This window comes from Oncorhynchus mykiss, chromosome 8, assembly GCF_057628025.1.
Source record: "Oncorhynchus mykiss isolate SJ-2025 chromosome 8, ASM5762802v1, whole genome shotgun sequence".
Taxonomy (NCBI): Eukaryota; Metazoa; Chordata; class Actinopteri; order Salmoniformes; family Salmonidae; genus Oncorhynchus; species Oncorhynchus mykiss.
In genome coordinates, this window is record NC_143029.1 from 29,568,197 (window position 1) to 29,587,752 (window position 19,556).

Genomic DNA, 19,556 nt, shown 5'->3' on the forward strand with positions numbered 1-19,556 from the left:
TCCCAAGCAAAAGGTGCACCTGTGTAATGATCATGCTGTTAAATCAGCTTCTTGATATGTTACACCTGTCAGGTTAATTAATTATCTTGGCAACGGATAAATGCTCACTAATAGGGATGTAGACAAATATGTTCACAACATTTGAGAGAAATAAGCTTTTTGTGGTTATGGAACATTTCTGGGATGTTTTATTTAAGCTCATGAAATATAGGACCAACACTTTACATGTTGCGTTTATATTTTTGATCAGTGTATAATTGGTTTCATGCTTTAGAGCTTGATCGTCCCGGACCGTAAGACCGGACCCCCTACGCCTAAAGGCACTTCTTCTTTCTCCTTGACATAGGTTGGCTATATTTTTGTTTGTACCTACAATGCCCTCCACTAATATTGGCACCCTTGGTAAATATGAGCAAAACAGGCTGTGGAAAAATAAAATATTGTTTATCCTCTTGGTCTTTCATTCAAAATATTTACAAAACTCTAACCTTCAATTAAAGTAAAATAATTGAAAGAAAAAATGTATTCTTATCATAAAACAAATATTATTCTCAAATATATGTGTGCCACAATTATTCGCACCCCTTTACAACCTCCCTTTGCCAAGATAACAGGTCTGAATCTTCTCCTATAATGCGTAATGAGGTTGGAGAACACATGGCAAGGGATCTGAGACCATTCCTCCATACAGAATCTCTCCAGATCCTTCAGATTCCGAGGTCCACACTTGTGAACTCTCCTCTTCAGCTCATCCCACAGGTTTCTTATGGGGTTTATGTCAGGGGACTGGGATGGCAATGGCAAAACCTTGATATTGTGGTCAGGGAACCATTTTTTGTGTTGATTTTGGAGTGTATTTGGATCATTGTCATGCTGGAAGATCCAACCACGGCCCAGTTTAAGCTTCCTAGCTGAGGCAGTCAGGTTTTGATTTAATATCTGCTGGTACTTGATGGAGTCCATGATACCATGTATCCTAAAAAGTTGTCCAGGGCCTTTGGAAGAAAAACACAGCCACAACTTCAAATATCCACCACTATACTTCAGTTGGGTTGAGGGACTTTTCTGCATGGCTATCTTTCTATCTACGTCAAACCCACCTCTGATGTTTGTTTCCAAAAAGCTCTATTTTGGTCTAATCTGACCATAGAACCCGGTCCCATTAAAAATTCCAGTAACGTTTGGCAAACTGTAGGAGCTTGAGTTTGTTGTTTGATGACAGCAAAGGCTTTTTTTATGGCAACCCTCCCAAACAACTTGTGGTTATGTTGGTGGCATCTGATCGTAGTTTTGGAGACTTTCTGACCCCAAGACCCAACTAATGTCTGCAATTCTCCGGTTGTGATCCCTGGAGATGTTTTGGCCACTCGAACCATCCTCCTCACTGTGCATGGGGTCAATATAGACACACGTCCTCTTCCAGGCCGATTGTTAACATCTCCAGTTGCTTTAAACTTCTTAATTATTGTCCTGATAGTGGAAATGTGCATTTTCAACCGTTGAGCTATTTTCTTAAGGCCATTTCCTGATTTGCGCAGCTCAGCAACCTTTTGTCAAACATCATTACTGTATTCTGTATTCATAGTGATGGATTACTTTGGGAACTTGGCCTGTGTGTCACCTCATATTTATACCCCAGTGAAACAGGAAATCATTGCTTACCGCTAATCACTCAGGTGAACTTAAAAACATAAAATATGAATGGGAATATACTTCAGTTAGATTTTACTCATAATAATTTATGGGGGTGCCAATAATTGTGGCACACGTTTCAAGGAGAAAAATATTTATTTCACATGTATTTTTTCCAATCATTTTACTTCAATTAAAGATGAAATTGTTGTGAATATTTTGAATGAAAGACCAAGAGGATAAACAAAAAAGACATGTTTTTCACAGCCCTTGTTGCTCATATTTACCAAGGGTGACAATAAATATTATTGGAGGGCACCGTAGGTCAGGTTTTTGATGCTGAACAACGCTTTACACGATGTACTCATTACCCATCCCCGTACCTTTTCCCTGGCCACTACTGGTTATGTGAGCATGCATTTCTTGTGGATTGCACCTGGCTAGGCTGCAGGATACTGTATTCTGGAAAAGTGAAAATGATTCAAAACCTTAGATTGGCAAATACATTACACATTTGTCCTCAATCTTGCTCATCGCTACTATTTTGTGCCAAAAACGTAAATGACATTTGAATCGTCTTCTTCAGCTAGTACAGTACTTTCGTTCGGTCACGTTTCCAGTATGTGAGAGCAAGGCGGCTAATTAGAACGAGAAGGTTGTGGCAGGAGTGGGGGGAAGTGTACTCTGCCAATCAGACGTAGTTACTAGGTGGGCCTGAAATTTCATTCGACCAATCAAGGTTCTCCCACCTGACGACCGTCAATCAGCTGAGCCTCTTTCGGGTAGGTTCTACAATGTTGTAGCCAAAGTTTTGAACGGTAGTTCTTCAGTTAGCTAATAGCTAGTTCGATGCTTGCAATAGAGTAGTTTGTCCAGGAATGGCCATACTTTTGGCAAGCATATTTCGACTTTCAAAGTCAGAGGATTTTATAATAAGGCCTGTTAGCATAGCTAACAGTATATTTCTTGCTAGCTAGATGTATTTTTAGTTCTTAGCAGTCTGTCACAGTTTTCCTACTTTGCTGTGGCGAGAAATTGAACTAGATAGTTAGTACAACACAACATGATATGGGCCAACGGGATATTGTATCCTACGAGACGTCGGTGAGAAGAAAAAGCAGAATTCGAACTGCCTCAACAATGTGTCGTTTGGATGTGGACTGTGCCGTGAAAGGACCTGAACAACATGGAAATGCCCTCCCTTCGTCAAGGTAATATACTTTATCCAATCAATACAATTGACTTGGTTTAGTACACCATTTGTTAATGTTCGTAAATGTAAAAAAAAAACTCAGTTTAGCTCTGCCACAAACTTCATAACTAACCTAGCTAATGTTAGCATAGTTAGCTAGCCACTTGTCTTTAGCCAAGTTAGCCTGCTACTGTGCACTTCCTCTCATTTTCCTCCACAAGACAACTTTAAACATATGATTTAGACATGCCAATGCCAAGTAAATATCCTATCTATACCTGAAACATTGATCGAATAACTAAACCTAGCTAAATTCACTAACAGTAGCTAGGTAACTAACCACATCTCGTCGACCATAGGTAACTAACATTAGCGCGAGCTGTATCGTGAACCAAAACGAACATTGTTTGAATCGATAATTTGCAACAAAATTGCTAGCCTCTGTTACTATAATTTGAGCGAATTCTTAGTTATGTTAATCGGTTCTTAATGTATTTGCCATTTATGAAACGGACAAGGCGATTGTTGCGTTTTCACAACTAACGTTGACGTTAGTTCACGGAGTTCGTGTGCGCTGCTGCTGTGTAATGTGGGATCAACTTGACTAGCTAGTCAACTGGGGTAGCGCCAGCAAGCAACGTTGGCCGACACATCTGAAATGTGGAGTTATCTAGCTAGATCGAGCCACTTCAACATAATGGTTTTGCATTTCTGCCTGCTGGTGCGTTATGTCTGACACGTGCAAATAATCATAGCCAATATGTTTTATTAGTCATCCAATTTTGATTTGGCGAAATGGAATTTAGGTTTCTTCTCTACACTATGTTGTCTCTGACTTGACGCAAGAGGTGTTATACAGGACCCGCACAGAATATATCTTATTTAGCAAAGATGCAGCATTATGCAAAAAAGCCTCTACAGTTATTCACACATGACTTGTGCGTGTCAGTAATAAGAGGTCTCTGTACTAGTGAAGTGGCCTTTCTGAAAGGAGACTACAATTAATGGGTATGGTTTTGCTCTATTTCGACACTCAGAATCTGTGAGCATCATGTGTCATGAGTGTCCTTAATGATGTATAAAACCAAGCAATTATCAACGACTTTTGACAATTATATGTTACATCTTCTCCAGGTTATTTACAAGGAGGAGAGTGGTCATGCCACAAATGTGTGTGATTTCCTCAGACACTTCAGAATGTAGGTAGGATGTTGCAGTGTCAGTTCCCCCTCGACTGGATCTACATGCTCAACCCCAATGAAATCAGTAGGTGAGGACTTCTCCGTGTCTGGAAGAGTGACTAATCTGTTATCTAATGAACATGACTCATTTCGTCAGGGTGGTTCCGCCACCCAGTGACAAATCTGTCCATATAAAGACTTCCGCCAGAGCGGTCTGTCCGCTTAACTGTTCATTACTCTGATCCTACTCTGCTTATCAATAGTTGTCTCCGCCTCTTCCCTTCCTCTCCCCGGCCATTATCCGCACTGCACTTCCTCGTTTCTACTCTTTCTCCTCCCACTTTTGCCCACAGCCTACCCCTCCTCGCTCTCTCTGTTGCCTCCAGGGCTGAGAGGGGGAGTGCGTGTGTAGAATCGTGACTTCACTCATGTGCCACCGACGCAGGGAAATCCATAGAGTGGGCAGAAAAGAGGCAAGAGACGCTGTTCTCCGTTTTCAATTGGCTGACTGGTCCGTTGTTGCGTCAAGTTACAACCATTCCACATTTTCTGACGAAATTCCACATTTTAACTCAATCTTATGTCCTCCCAATTTATTAGCTTATTGAAAACTATTGAGTTGACTCGCTTGGCTGGGTTTTCCCACTCCATAATTCTTTCTTGTTTGGAAGTACCATAAAGCTTGGGACAGTCGTGCCCTTTAGCGCACATGATTCCCCTGCCTGGGTAGCATTCCGGCCTCTACAGCCCCTACTCGTCCCCCCCGCAGTTCACAAATTTACCTCAATGAAAATCAAAGTATTTAAGGAGAGTGGAACTGTCAGTCGTGTATCAACTCCCTGGCAAAAACTATTATCAAATCTTTAGTCACTGTTACTAGCCGACTACCACCCAGTACTCAACCTATACCTTAGGGAAGCAGTCTATGTACATAGTCATTGAACAATGGTCACTTTAATAATGTTTACATACTGTGTTTTACTCACTTCATATATGTGTATACTGTATTCTAGTCATGGCTCATCTGATATAACTACTGCTATACACACCTTTTCTATTCATATAATGTCTGTACACACCATTATATACATATTTATATTCCTGACTGACGTTGCTTGTTCTAATATTTCTGTTTGTTCATTTGTTTTTCTTTTGGGGATTTACATGTTAGGTATTACTGGAGCTAGGAACTTAAGCATTTCTCTGCACCTGCGATAACTGAAAAATACACTGTCTACGAGACCAATAAAATTGGATTTGATTTACTATATTTAGTTGCTAGTTTACCTGTCCACACTGAATCCTTTGAATCTTTTCTTCAACAGCCAGGGTCTACAACATGGTTTCCCATTCTCGTCCTGGGGACCACAGGGGCTGCTTGTTTTGGTTTTTGCACTGGCACTTTACAGCTGACTCAACTAATCATCAAGCTTTGATAACTTGAATCAGCTGTGTGCTGCTAGGGCAACAACCATACATGCACCCCTTGGGGTCCCCAGGACAGAGTTTGGGGAAACGCTGGTCTACAAGGTCCTAGTTTCTGCCGAGTCCCCAACAACCGGAACATCCGGTTTTCAGGGGAAATGGAAAGAGCCTGTGATGCTACTTCCTCTTTTGGATGATAAACAAGGCGAAACTCCATCTTAACTCCTCCTCCACATTTACTGGATTGGTTGAACCGTGCAGAAGAGAACCTCCCTGGATGTTTTTATTTTCTTGTCAATACAAGTATGTAGGGGATCTACACTGAACACAAGTATAAATGTCACATGTAAAGTGTTGGTCCTGTGTTTCATGAGCTGAAATGAAATATCCCAGAAATGTTTAATGTGCACAAAAAGCTTATTTCTCTAAAATTTTGTGCACAAATTTGTTTACTTCCCTGTTCGTCAGCATATCTGCTTTGACATGCTGACTGTAGGAATGTCCATTGGAATTGTTGCCAGAGAATCAAATGTTCATTTCTCTATCATAAGCCGCCTCCAATGTTTTAGATAATTTGGCAGTATATCCAACTGGCTTCACAACCACAGACCACGTGTGGGCGAGCGGTTTGCTGATATCAAAGTTGTGAACAGTGCCCCGTGGTGGGGTTATGGTATGGGCATGCATAAGCTACGGATGACAAACAATTTGTTTTATCAATGTCAATTTGAGTACACAGAGATACCGTGACAAGACCTTGAGGCCCATTGTCGTGCCATTAATCTGCCGCCATCCCCTCATATTTCAGCATAATAATGCACGGGCCCGTCTCATGGATTTGTACACAATTTCTGGAAGCTGAAAATGTCAGTTCTTCCATGACCTGCACACTTACAGACATGTCACCCATTGAGCATGTTTGGGGTGCTCTGGATCGACGTGTACGACAAGTGTTCCAGTTCCCGCCAATATCCAGCAACTTCTTACAGCCATTGAAGAGGAGTGGAACAACATTCCACAGGCCACAATCAACTGCCTGGTCAACTCTATGCGAAGGAAATGTTGCGCTGCATGAGGGAAATGGTGGTCACGTCAGATACTGATGGGTTTTCTGATCCATGCCCCTACCTTTTTTAAGGTACTGTATCTGTGACCAACAGATTAATTTTTGTATTCTCAGTCGTGAAATCCATAGATTAGGACCTAATGAATTTATTTAAATTAACCAATTTCCTTATATGAACTGTAACTCAGTAAAATCATTGAAATTGTTCCATGTTGTGTTTTTATTTTTGTTCAGTGTAGTTTCAGGTTTTTACGACTGCTACGTTAGGTTAACACCGTCCAGAACACAGTCAGCACAGGAGCAAAAAATTATAATAAGAAAGAAGCATTTCGTCATTTGGCCAAAGTCTGCAACGGAATAAAATGAAGGGCTCAGAGTAGGGGTGTCAAACTCATTCCATGGAGGGCGTAGTGTCTGATGCTTTTTAGTTTTCCCTTTCAATTAGGACTTAGACAACCAGGTGAGGGGAGTTCCTTACTGATTCATCAATCAAGTACAAGGGAGGAGTAAACCTGCGGACATTTGTCCCTCTGTGGTATGAGTTTACAAATGGTTTAGAGGATATCCTTATGTCCCGTTATATTTTCAGAACGCTGAACTGTGATGGGTTTACTTAAAATTCCCTGATGCTGCACTGCCAATATCTCCGCTCCAAAAGTCCTCTCTCTGAATCTAGGCCTATGCATCATTTGTGCACAATCCAGTGTAGTCTCGGTCTCTAGCTCTGGCCTCTCATCCGGCACTGTTGCCATGGTAAGTAGGCTGTGGTGAAACTGGCTTTATACAGAGGCCCTGTATAAAGAATAGCTCACTGCCTCAACTGCTTACATATGAGAGGCACAGCTAGCTATTGCTTTGCTCGGAATCCAAGCCACAGGTTTTTATCTGCAAATGAAAATCCACGTTACAACAGTGTAGTGCTAGGGAATTTTTTTTTGCTTTTCAAATTTGATACATATGTTGGAACAAGTTAGCGGTCCAGTTAACATCGCATTTATCACCCAGGAGTTTGGGTGTAATCCACACTGGGATGCTGCCTTTCTCCGGCTTGTTTTCACTGCATAAATTACAGGTTTTAATTAATTGGGCAGACGACATTGATAGGATTTGATGGACTCGTTCCATTTATATACTTTTTTGCTGCCAGACACAGGCTGCAGACTTCAGTTTCACCACCCATGTTTACAGTGTAGCCTATGTCTTTCAGATACCTCAAAAGCACAGAGCTATAATCCATTCTTCAGCCTATGACTGTTTTGTGAACACCTAGCATATAGGGCAGGTTTGTAAGGAGCACTGCTCTTTGTGGTGGCGTATGCAGTTATGTAACCACCGACCTCAGACGTGGAATTAGACCACTGCCTCCACACACAAGTTGAAGCAACACTGCACAGTACAGCAACCTGAAGGTGGAAAATTATACGTTTAGATTAGAAGACGGCAGTACATAACATGTATTTGAATACCAGCTATTCTTCATTTGTTATTCATCTTTTAAGTTCACTATAACTTGACTTTATTAAAAAGAGCATACTTATGTTGCGCAATGGCATTCCTTGCCACACTATCCTCAGTCATTCATTCCCATTGCTGCTGCCTCTGCTGTAGAAGTGACCAGTGTGCACTGGGACCTGCGGAGTCTGCATGCAACCAGACATCCAAGTGATGGATCAGTTGTGAATGCAGAACCGCCTACAGCACGGAGTAGGCTGCTGCAGCCCGGCTTCCTGTCGACACCCACTCAGCGCCAACACCACACACTGATTGGAAGAGAGGCGGTGCTCTAGGAACAGAGAGAGCGGAGAGCTCATCATATTGGCTACATGCTGTGATTACGGAATCACTGCAGAGGTAGCTCCTGTAATAGTTAATGTAATTATTATACAGTGTACAGACAGTAGGATATCCTATGTTTTACTTCTGCCATTTACCCAACCTATGTATGGTGTGTGGTGATTCTGCTCATTGTGCAAATGGAGTGAAAGGAGATGTGATGATGTGGACAGCGCAGTCATCCAGTGCTCTGTCCTCAGACATGCTCTTGGGCTGACACTCGGACAGGATAGATGGATATGGATTGCCATGGTGACTAGCAAGTCTCTAGCACCGTACTCCCAACACTGCCTCATTCCCCTGAGAGGAGCGGGCCATGTGACCTACGTGCAGCGCTAGCTAGCGCCACAGCTCTCCCGTTCATGCTGCAGCAACCACTGACAGCCAACAGGGTTTTTCCCTCTACCCTGTGGAATGGACAGGATTTCAACAAATATACATTTGTAAAGTAGTGCATTCGTAAAGTATTCAGACCTCCTTTTCCACATTTGGTTCCTTTACAGCCGTATTCTAAAATACACTGCTCAAAAAAATAAAGGGAACACTAAAATAACACATCCTAGATCTGAATGAAATATATTCTTATTAATTACTTTTTTCTTTACATAGTTGAATGTGCTGACAACAATCACACATTATCAATGGAAATCAAATTTATCAACCCATGGAGGTCTGGATTTGGAGTCACACTCAAAATTAAAGTGGAAAACCACACTACAGGCTGATCCAACTTTGATGTAATGTCCTTAAAACAAGTCAACATGAGGCTCAGTAGTGTGTGGCCTCCACATGCCTGTATGACCTCCCTACAACACCTGATGAGGTGAGGGATCTCTTCCCAGACCTGGCCTAAAGCATCCGCCAACTCCTGGACAGTCTGTGGTGCAACGCCACGTTGGTGGATGGAGCGAGACATGATGTCCCAGATGTGCTCAATTGGATTCAGGTCTGGGGAACGGGCGGGCCAGTCCCTAGCATCAATGCCTTCCTCTTGCAGGAACTGCTGACACACTCCAGCCACATGGGGTCTAGCATTGTCTTGCATTAGGAGGAATCCAGGGCCAACCGCACCAGCATATGGTCTCACAAGGGGTCTGAGGATCTCATCTTGGTACCTAATGGCATTCAGACTACCTCTGGCAAGCACATGGAGGGCTGTGCGGCCCCCCAAAGAAATGCCACCCCACACCATGACTGACCCACCGCCAAACCGGTCTTGCTGGAGGATGTTGCAGGCAGCAGAACGTTCTCCACGGCGTCTCCAGACTCTGTCACGTCTGTCACGTGCTCAGTGTGAACCTGCTTTCATCTGTGAAGAGCACAGGGCGCCAGTGGCGAATTTGCCAAACTTGGTGTTCTCTGGCAAATGCCAAACGTCTTGCACGGTGTTGGGCTGTAAGCACAACCTCCACCTGTGGACGTCAGGCCCTCATACCACCCTCATGTAAGTCTGTTTCTGACCGTTTGAGCAGACACATGCACATTTGTGGCTTGCTGGAGGTCATTTTGCAGGGCTCTGGCAGTGCTCCTCCTGCTCCTCCTTGCACAAAGGCGGAGGTGGCGGTCCTGCTGTTGGGTTGTTGCCCTCCTACAGCCTCCTCCATGTCTCCTGATGTACTGGCCTGTCTCCTGGTAGCGCCTCCATGCTCTGGAAACTACGCTGACAGACACAGCAAACCTTCTTGCCACAGCTCGCATTGATGTGCCATCCTGGATGAGCTGCACTACCTGAGCCACTTGTGTGGGTTGTAGACTCCGTCTCATGCTACCACTAGAGTGAAAGCACCACCAGCATTCAAAAGTGACCAAAACATCAGCCAGGAAGCATAGGAACTGAGAAGTGGTTATCACCTGCAGAACCACTCCTTTATTGGGGGATGTCTTGCTAATTGCCTATAATTTCCACCTGTTGTCTATTCCATTTGCACAACCGCATGTGAAATCTATTGTCAATCAGTGTTGCTTCCTAAGTGGACAGTTTGATTTCACAGAAGTGTGATTGACTTGGAGTTACATTGTGTTGTTTAAGTGTTCCCTTAATTTAACATGCACTGCTCAAAAAAATAATCTACACACAATACCTTATGATGACAGTTAGGAAAGCCAAGGCTAGCTTTTTCAAGCAGAAATGTGCATCCTGTAGCACAAACGTAAAGTTCTAGGACACTAAAGTCCATGGAGAATAAGAGCGTCTCCCAGCTGCCCACTGCACTGAGGTTAGGAAACACTGTCACCACCTATAAATCCACTATAATAGAGAATTTTAATAAGCATTTTTCTACGGCTGGCCATGCTTTCCACCTGCCTACCCCTACCCCAGTCAACAGCCATGCACTCCCCACAGCAACTCGCCCAAGCCACCCCCATTTCTCCTTCACCCAAATCCAGATTACCGACCATTTCGAATCCCACCGTACCTTCTCCGCTATGCAATCTGGTTTCAGAGCTGGTCATGGGTGCACCTCCGCCATGCTCAAGGTCCTAAATGATATCATAACCGCCATCGATAAGAGACATTACTGTGCAGCCGTATTCATTGACTCTGTCAATCACCATATTCTTATTGGCAGGCTCAACAGTCTTGGTGTCTCAAATGATTGCCTCTCCTGGTTCACCAACTACTTCTCTGATAGAGTTCAGTGTGTCAAATTGGAGGGCCTGTTGTCCGGACCTCTGGCAGTCTCTATGGGGGTGCCACAGGGTTCAATTCTCGGGCCGACTCTTTTCTCTGTATACATCAATGATGTCGCTCTCACTGCTGGTTATTCTCTGATCCACCTCTACGCAGACGACACCATTCTGTATACTTCTGGCCCTTCTTTGGACGCTCCAGACGAGCTTCAATGCCGTACAACTCTCCTTCTGTGGCCTCCAACTGCTCTTAAATGCAAGCAAAACTAAATGCATGCTCTTCAACCGATCGCTGCCCACACCTACCCATCCATCCATAAGCACTACTCTGGAGGGTTCTGACTTAGAATATGTGGACTACTGCAAATACCTAGGTGTCTGGTTAGACTGTAACCTCTCCTTCCAGACTCACATTAAGCATCTCCAATCCAAAATTAAATCTAGAATCGGTGTCCTATTTCACAACAAAGCATCCTTTACCCATGCTGCCAAACATACCTTCGTAAAACTGACCATCCTACCGATCCTCGACTTCGGCTATGTCATCTATAAAATAGCCTCCAACACTCTACTCAGCAAATTAGATGCAGTTTATCACAGTGCCATCCGTTTTGTCACCAGAGCCCCATATACAGTGCCTTGCGAAAGTATTCGGCCCCCTTGAACTTTGCGACCTTTTGCCACATTTCAGGCTTCCACATAAAGATATAAAACTGTATTTTTTTGTGAAGAATCAACAACAAGTGGGACACAATCATGAAGTGGAACGACATTTATTGGATATTTCAAACTTTTTTAACAAATCAAAAACTGAAAATTTGGGCGTGCAAAATTATTCAGCCCCCTTAAGTTAATACTTTGTAGCGCCACCTTTTGCTGCGATTACAGCTGTAAGTCGCTTGGGGTATGTCTATCAGTTTTGCACATCGAGAGACTGAAATCTTTTCCCATTCCTCCTTGCAAAACAGCTCGAGCTCAGTGAGGGTGGATGGAGAGCATTTGTGAACAGCAGCTTCCAGTTCTTTCCACAGATTCTCGATTGGATTCAGGTCTGGACTTTGACTTGGCCATTCTAACACCTGGATATGTTTATTTTTGAACCATTCCATTGTAGATTTTGCTTTATGTTTTGGATCATTGTCTTGTTGGAAGACAAATCTCCGTCCCAGTCTCAGGTCTTTTGCAGACTCCATCAGGAGTCTTCCAGAATGGTCCTGTATTTGGCTCCATCCATTTTTCCCATCAATTTTAACCATCTTCCCTGTCCCTGCGGAAGAAAAGCAGGCCCAAACCATGATGCTGCCAAGAACCCAATGGTCACTCTGACAGTTCCTCTGTGGAGATGGCAGAACCTTCCAGGACAACCATCTCTGCAACACTCCACAAATCAGGCCTGTATGGTAGTGGCCAGACTGAAGTCCCATTCCTTAGTAAAATGCACATGACAACCCGCTTGGAGTGTCAAAAGGCACCTAAAAGACTATTAGACCATGAGAAACAAGATTCTCTGGTCTGCTAAAACCAAGATCTCTTTTTGGTCTGTATGCCAAGTGTCACGTCTGGAGGAAACCTGTCACCATCCCTACGGTGAAGCATGGTGGTGGCAGCATTATGGTGTGGTTATGTTTTTCAGGGAATGGGAGACTAGTCAGGATCGAGGGGAAAGATGAATGGAGCAAAGTACAGAGATCCTTGTTGAAAACCTGCTCCAGAGTTCTCAGGACCTCAGACTGGGGTGAAGGTTTCTTCCAACAGGACAACGACCCTAAGCACACAGCCAAGACAACACAGGAGTCTTTGAGTCTCCCATCCAGCCGGGACTAGAACCCGATCGAACATCTGTTATAGACCTGAAAATAGCTGTGCAGCGACGCCCCATCCCACTTTGACAGAGCTTGAGTGGATCTGCAGAGCAGAATGGGAGAAACTTCTCTAATACGGGTGTGCCAAGCTTGTAGCATCATACCCAAGAAGAATCGAGGCTGTAATCGCTGCCAAAGGTTCAACGAAGTACTGAGTAAAGGGTCTGGATACTTGTGTAAATGTGATTTCAATTATATATTCAATCAATCAGGGACGGTGAGACTAGTCAGGATTGAGGGGAAAGATGAACGGAGCAAAATACATATTTGCAAACATTTCTAAAAACCTGTTTTTACTTTGTCATTATGGGGTATTGTGTGTAAATTCAGGGGGGGAAAACACTACTTAATCAATTTTAGAATAAGGCTGTACTTAACAAAGTGGAAGTCAAGGGGTCTGATTTACTTTCAGATGAAGACTGTCCATGAATCGCCATATGCTAACATGAGTAGATCAAATTGAAAACAATGGTTGCAGTCTCCAGCTCTTTTTGTTGTATGAAAAATAATATATTCAAACACTACAAAACGCACACAAACATCTACGACATCACATCTGTTCAGACCCACATGCTCACAATCCCATCTCCAGCGCCTGCATCACTCTCTGCCACATGGCCTCAAATTGCACCATTTTGTTTCTCTCCGTCACCCACACACTTTCAACATTTTAGATAAAGCATTTGACCTTTCCGTTGTCAAATTAAGGATTGTTTTGATTTTCCTGTATTTAAGTGTTGTTTTTTTTAAGTTTGAGAGAATTATTGTCAAACCCATTGGGTATCTCACTGCACCCTCATGCTTTGTCTTGAAATATGCAGACCGACGGATTAAAAGTTAATTGACATTGTTATAGTTCTGACAGACCACTTTATAACGCCGCCCTTAACTTTTGGACTTTATAGCGATCCCAGACGGCATGGATTATTGAGTCATTGTTAGTTTTACATTTGACATGCTGTTGTACTGTAGAATTAGATTTTTTATTTTAGTTCATACTGGATTAAGTGTACGTTTTCATTAACTGTAATTTCGTTAGTTATTGTTTTACCTCAGTGGACTGTCTAACCAAAGATGGTGGATAAATAAAGATGTCCCACTCAAGCCAAAGACCATTGGGGGAAAAATTGTCACAATTTCAGTCTGCTTAAGAGGTGGCTCTCCTGTAGGCATCATTGCATTAGCAGCTGGGTCTGTTCTGCTTAGTTGAATTGTTCCTGAAGCAGGAAAAGGGGAGCGCTTCCTCTTCTCTGGTCTAACATCCTTTCTTCCTTTTCCCTCCACAGGTACATGGTGGGCCGTGGGGTGAAACGTAAGCTTAATGACTGTGAGGATCAGATGCTGGACCTGCCCTACCCCCAGCAGAGGCAGCTGGTGCTGGACCTGTGCCTGGATAAACTCCAGAGTTGCCAGCGCCGAGCTGAACCCAGCCTGCACCGCTCGGTGTTGCTGGCTAACACTCTGCGACAGATTCAACAGGAGATGAGGCAGGAGGGAGGCCTGCATCTGGAGTCCCCCCCTCCAGCCCCCGCCACACCGCGCCACTCCCCGGATCTGCCGCCTGTGCCCTCGGACCGTCCCTCCACCCCAGTGGCCGCACTCTCATCCTCACTGCTGTGTGAAGACGACAACGACGCACAGTCAACCTGCACAGAGCTCCCCAAGGGAACGGGGTCGGAGGATGGCGGCAAGTCGCAGGATCTGCTGTTTGGATCCTTTGAAATCACCAACTCCACCAGCTACCTGACGGACCTGCAGCTGGACGACATTTTTGAGGACATTGACACATCCATGTACGACCCGTCAGACTTCTCTGTTCTGGCCTGCCCCCCTCCTAGAGGGAGCAGCGGAGCCTCCTTGGGGAATGACTATAACCTCAAGGCATTCTCCACCTCCAGCAGTACTCTGCAGATGTGTCTCAACGACCTCGACCACATCATGGAGATCCTGGTACGCTCTTGACTGATTGGCGCCACGTCGTAGTCACAACTACCCAGCATTTTATGAGCTGGGGGTGGAAAGAATGACTTGATTTTTTTATGTCTCTATTTTCATACAAAGAACTTGTTATATTTATACAAAAAGACTGATGGATACCTGCCTGATACACTTCTACTGTATGATAATGCACATTTTTGGTGGCCCGCTAAGGCCATCTTTTTTTCTATAGCAAGATTAAATGAATATGCAGGGACTTAAAGCAAGAAACACAAGTATTACCATTGAGACATATTTATACGGGATTGTTATTCACCAGTGCATTCTTCGCGGGGGGAGGAATGACAACCTGTGGAACAAGGTGAAGAAAAGAACATTGGGGGTGGATTCCATTAAGTATTTCTGGAGCATTACAATCATTTATCAATAATTAATGAGATAGGACTTAATCAATACTCACTACCTCTCTAAAACTAAGAGCTCTGTCTCACTATTCAAAGAGATTCATGAACTCGCCGCTTTACTCATTTTGTATTTCGATTGGTCTTGTTCCTTTAACATAGAAAACTGGTGATTGTCAATAATGCAGATTTTTAACACCAGAAAGAATGCCTTCCTGCCGATATGAATCTCAAAACATAGCCGATAATTCCATGTTACACTGATGCCTTGTCCATCCATTTTGGTCATTTTAATCAGATGGTAGCGGACAACAAAAGAATCAGCACTAGATTTTGATGAATATTTGTTTTGAGGATATTGCGTTGATTACTTGGAATGATCCGTGTGATTTTGTTACACTAGAATAGAAAATGCATGCATTTCAGCATTTAGTGGTTTGTCTCATTGAAGAACTGTACAATTTGAGTACTATGTATTTGCCCCCCCACTAACGGTTGTAAGAAAGAAAAATACAGATGCTGTCGTATCCCTCTAAAGAACATAGTGCCTATAACGGAGGATGAAGACTGGTGATGGTGGAACTGCCCACTGTGGACCCGCACATGGACACTAGCCTATGAAAAGGCGACAACCTGTGAGTTATTTCTCTAAGTAATTTATTTTTGATGTGATACTCAGTCCTGAAAAGAAGCCATTCTGCCAGGTGTGGGCACATCTGCTTTTAACCCTTCACACTCCCCTCGCCAAAGACTGACACTGCAAAAAAGCAGACCTTGGATGTCGGTGCCTCACGCTATGGTCGAGACTACGGTGTCCTAATGTTGAGTGAAACTGTCAGCCATCCGGTAGAATCCTCATCCAACATTTGTTCTCTCGGAATGTTCTCTCGGAATTGCCTTTTCTCTTACAACAGACTGCGGGGTTGGACTCTACTCCCAAGAAAATGCAAGTCATGGATACAGATGTAGGATCTTAATTTGATCTCTCTGTTTCAGGATAACTTTCCTGCAATGCAGGAAACTTGTATTGTATTTGGGGTTTAAAATGGCTTCTGAAGTTTAATTTCCACTTTGGAATTTCAGACCTGATTTTCCCTTAAGTATCAACCCCTACAAAAATGTCCATGAATTATAATTCACATTTCTTGATGACGCAGGATTATTTTTCTGCTGTTGCAAACTGGCGCAAATTACGATCCTACATGTATAGGTAGTGAAAGGAGTTGTGTAACCCTTTGGTTACACAACTGATGGTACATCCCCACTTACTCTTAGCTCCTTCTGTCTGAGGGTCATACCTGTGCTGAGGGACTGTCCTGCATTGCTTCCAGGCTGTTTTCACCCGAGACTGGAGAGAGGGGGAGGGGCAGTAGCTCATGTGGAGACCCTTGCTTGTGGAAAAGGCTACACAGTTTCACAACAGCTGGTATGTGTGTGTCTCTGTGTATGCCAAGCTCTGTCCCCCAAAAGAGGCCCCCTTCTTCTGTCAGCCAATAAGAATGCTTAGGGGGAGGGGCTTTGTCAGCCTGTATGAAAGTGAATAACAAATGTAAGCAGCTAGATGCAGTTCCTTTTCTCACTGTGGTATGTGTCCCCTTCCTTGGCTCTTTTCACTGTTTATAACCCAGAGTTTGCACAATTTGACATCTTCTGTTGTCCGTTTGTTCAACACCGTATATCCATCCGTATCCACAATTTATCATGGATCATATAACCAAAACGGAATGATCTTGTCTGCACTGATCCACATATTCTGAAATAGGCTGATTTTTAGATGAGAGATTGGGACACAGGCTCCCGGCACTCTGTGGTGAAGCTCTCAAAGTAAACAAGTCCCTGGTGTCGATGCTCTGCCGTTGACACACAGACCCCTCCCGTCCTTCCAAAACCCCAGCACTACTGCACACAGACCCCACCCTAAGGACTGACTCGGCCTACCCTGAACATCATAACACATGGTACAATAAAACCAAGGAGGCTTATTTATCACACCATCTACATTCTTCAGTGGGCCCTCCCTACTCACTGTACTCACTGCTGAGAGCTGTGCATCGAATGAGTTGAGAATTTCTAAGCTTTGTAAGCTTTTTTTTCTTGTACATATTTGTATTTATACATTTTCCTGTGTGATTGTTTATTTTCATGACTGCATTGAGATAATATATTGCATTTATTTAAGTAACTGGTCTGGGGGTTTTGTAGCAGAGTTCAGGACCCATTTTATTTTCATCGAAGAAGTAATATTGTGAAAACATGTCTGTAAATATTTGTGATGGATCATGAAGAAATTGATATTTTAGATGTAACTGGGCCTACCTTTTCGTGTCTACGATGGGATTCTAACAAAGTCTAGATGAAGATTACTATGGATCAGGCAGTTGTAAAACTGGCAGCTTTTCACACTGTTTTCAGCCTGCAGAAACTTTGCGAAGTTGAACCAAAATATGAAATTGGCAGTACATGTACGTTTGTATAACCAATCAATATCCCTGGATTGAGCAATGGAATAGGCTAACGTGATGGCCTGTAATATTCTGGCCAGTTATGTAACTCACTAGCCCTCTGGTTCTTAGATGTTTTGGAGATTTTTACCAAACGTGAAAGGACTGCAATCCCACTTTCACTCGGCAGACTCCTAAACTAGAGGTCAGAATGCTTAAAATTAAGTATGGAAAGGCGTAAATAAAGATCTGTTATAGCACATCTTCAAGTAGCTTAAGTGTTCCATTGACTTTTTTGCAGTTTGCAAGGAGTTGCACTCTGTAGGGTGTTGACAAACCAATGTGAACTAATACAGTTCTCTTGATAAAGAACCATGTCGAATATCTTATTTGTTAGACAGGACTCTTATTACTGAGAAGTCGACAAACACTTCACTTTTGGAATGGTCTTACTAGAGTTGGAGCATTACAGAATGGATGAGGTGGAGTCCATCTCTTACATATTTGGGGTTTTTATCACTTGTGTGAGTGACCCTTCTGGAGTCAAGTTTTTTTCAAAAACGTTCTACTGAAAACCAGAATGCTTCAGAATTATCACTTTTGTCCCAAGTGCAATATGAGTGTTTGTTGGTGATCTATATTTAGTAGAAATGTCTAACATTTGTTTTTATACTCTATGCAATACTATAGCAATTCAGTAAGTGAATAAAATGCAAAAGAGGAATGTCTTGGATTTCTTCATTTGTCTATCAGTGCAGTGCAATAGTTGGCTATTATCACTTGTTATGATCAGCTTTTTATCAGGAAAAATACAAAAGATAATGGAACAGGAGTTTCCTGGCATCATTAGGCCAGCCAGAACAACGGGAAAAACAAGACTTGTCAGTGACTGACTGCCTGCCCCCTTGTGGTCTGATCTAAATCAAATATGAAACCAGGAATAGTGTTTTCCTCATCAAAGGCAAGCACTGAGAAAAGGAGGGAATTCATCATAAGGAGAGTATTGTAATGATTGTAAAGCATCTTGGCATATATAAAGCCAATATTTGCAAGGATGCAAAAGGTCTAGTTCATATACATGATGCTGATCCAGCTGGGGCTCCCGAGTGGCTGAATGAATGTATTCTATTTAAGTAGGCATCTTATCTCTCTACACAACCTTAATTTCCCTAAATGAAGTATGAAATCTTATCCTACATTGCAGATTCTGTTGAATATGCTGATGGACAGGAAAGGTATCGAAATGACTTTCTATGGTGGCTCTCTCACCCTGTGCAGAGGAAGCCCTCAGAGGTAGAAACCATGGCTGACGGTTAAGGGGAAAAGCTGCATCTGGATTCAACCTCCCCTCGGACTCTCTCTGCCACTGAGGAAGCGCCATTTTAGGTTCTCTGAAGAACCCTTTGCAGAAGGTTGAACCTAGAACTTCTATGGAGGAGGGTTCTTCCTAAAAAACGTTTATGAACGTAACACAATTTCGCTTAGGGCCCCCAAAAGGCGAGGGCCACCGCAGCCTCTCGAGTTCAGATTTCTTTTGTGGTCTGCCTGTTTAAAAGCAGCCTCAGACCCCTTTCTATTGTACTCTCTGCTCAATGATATCACAGAAAGCACTGATTTGAAATGAATAAATATTAGCAGTACGGTAAATGTACAATTATTAATTAAGGGAATGCCAGATGTACAAATATTCCAATATAGGGAAAGTTTAAAACACACACCTATCTTGCTAAACCTCAACTCCTGTTAAAGTTTAAACACTAATGCTCAGGCACTATTTAAAAGAAAGGAAATGACAAAAAGGAATATTCAAATTCAGATGGGTTCTATGTACAACCCTTCTTGCCTAAAAAAACAACAAAGAACTTTGGTCTCCCAAAAAGGTGTCTTCAGATCAAAACAGTTCTTGGTAGAACCCTATACCTCAGCAAATAACCCTTTTTTTTCCTTAGTGTAG

At 43.0% G+C, this 19,556-nt stretch overlaps 1 protein-coding gene across 2 annotated transcripts; it reads left to right on the forward strand.

The window, feature by feature from the left end:
- The first annotated feature begins 2,228 nt into the window (after nt 1–2,228).
- Nucleotides 2,229–18,326, forward strand: si:dkey-177p2.6 (SERTA domain-containing protein). 2 transcript variants are annotated; one of them, XM_021612247.3, is made up of 3 exons: nt 2,273–2,843; nt 3,959–4,094; nt 14,109–18,326. In XM_021612247.3, the coding sequence occupies exons 2-3, from the start codon at nt 4,033–4,035 to the stop codon at nt 14,782–14,784; spliced, it is 738 nt and encodes a 245-aa protein (XP_021467922.1). In that variant the 5' UTR covers nt 2,273–2,843; nt 3,959–4,032; the 3' UTR covers nt 14,785–18,326. The 2 variants fall into 2 exon arrangements, with proteins under 2 accessions (XP_021467921.1, XP_021467922.1); XM_021612246.3 differs by lacking the exon at nt 3,959–4,094 and having other exon boundaries at nt 2,229–2,843.
- Nucleotides 18,327–19,556: the final 1,230 nt, after the last annotated feature.

Coding starts and splice junctions, on each gene's coding strand:
- si:dkey-177p2.6 (XM_021612246.3), top strand. CDS start 2,701: ATGGGCCAACGGGATATTGTATCCTACGAGACGTCGGTGAGAAGAAAA. Junction 2,844..14,108: donor AATGCCCTCCCTTCGTCAAG/GTAATATACTTT, acceptor TTCCCTCCACAG/GTACATGGTGGGCCGTGGGG.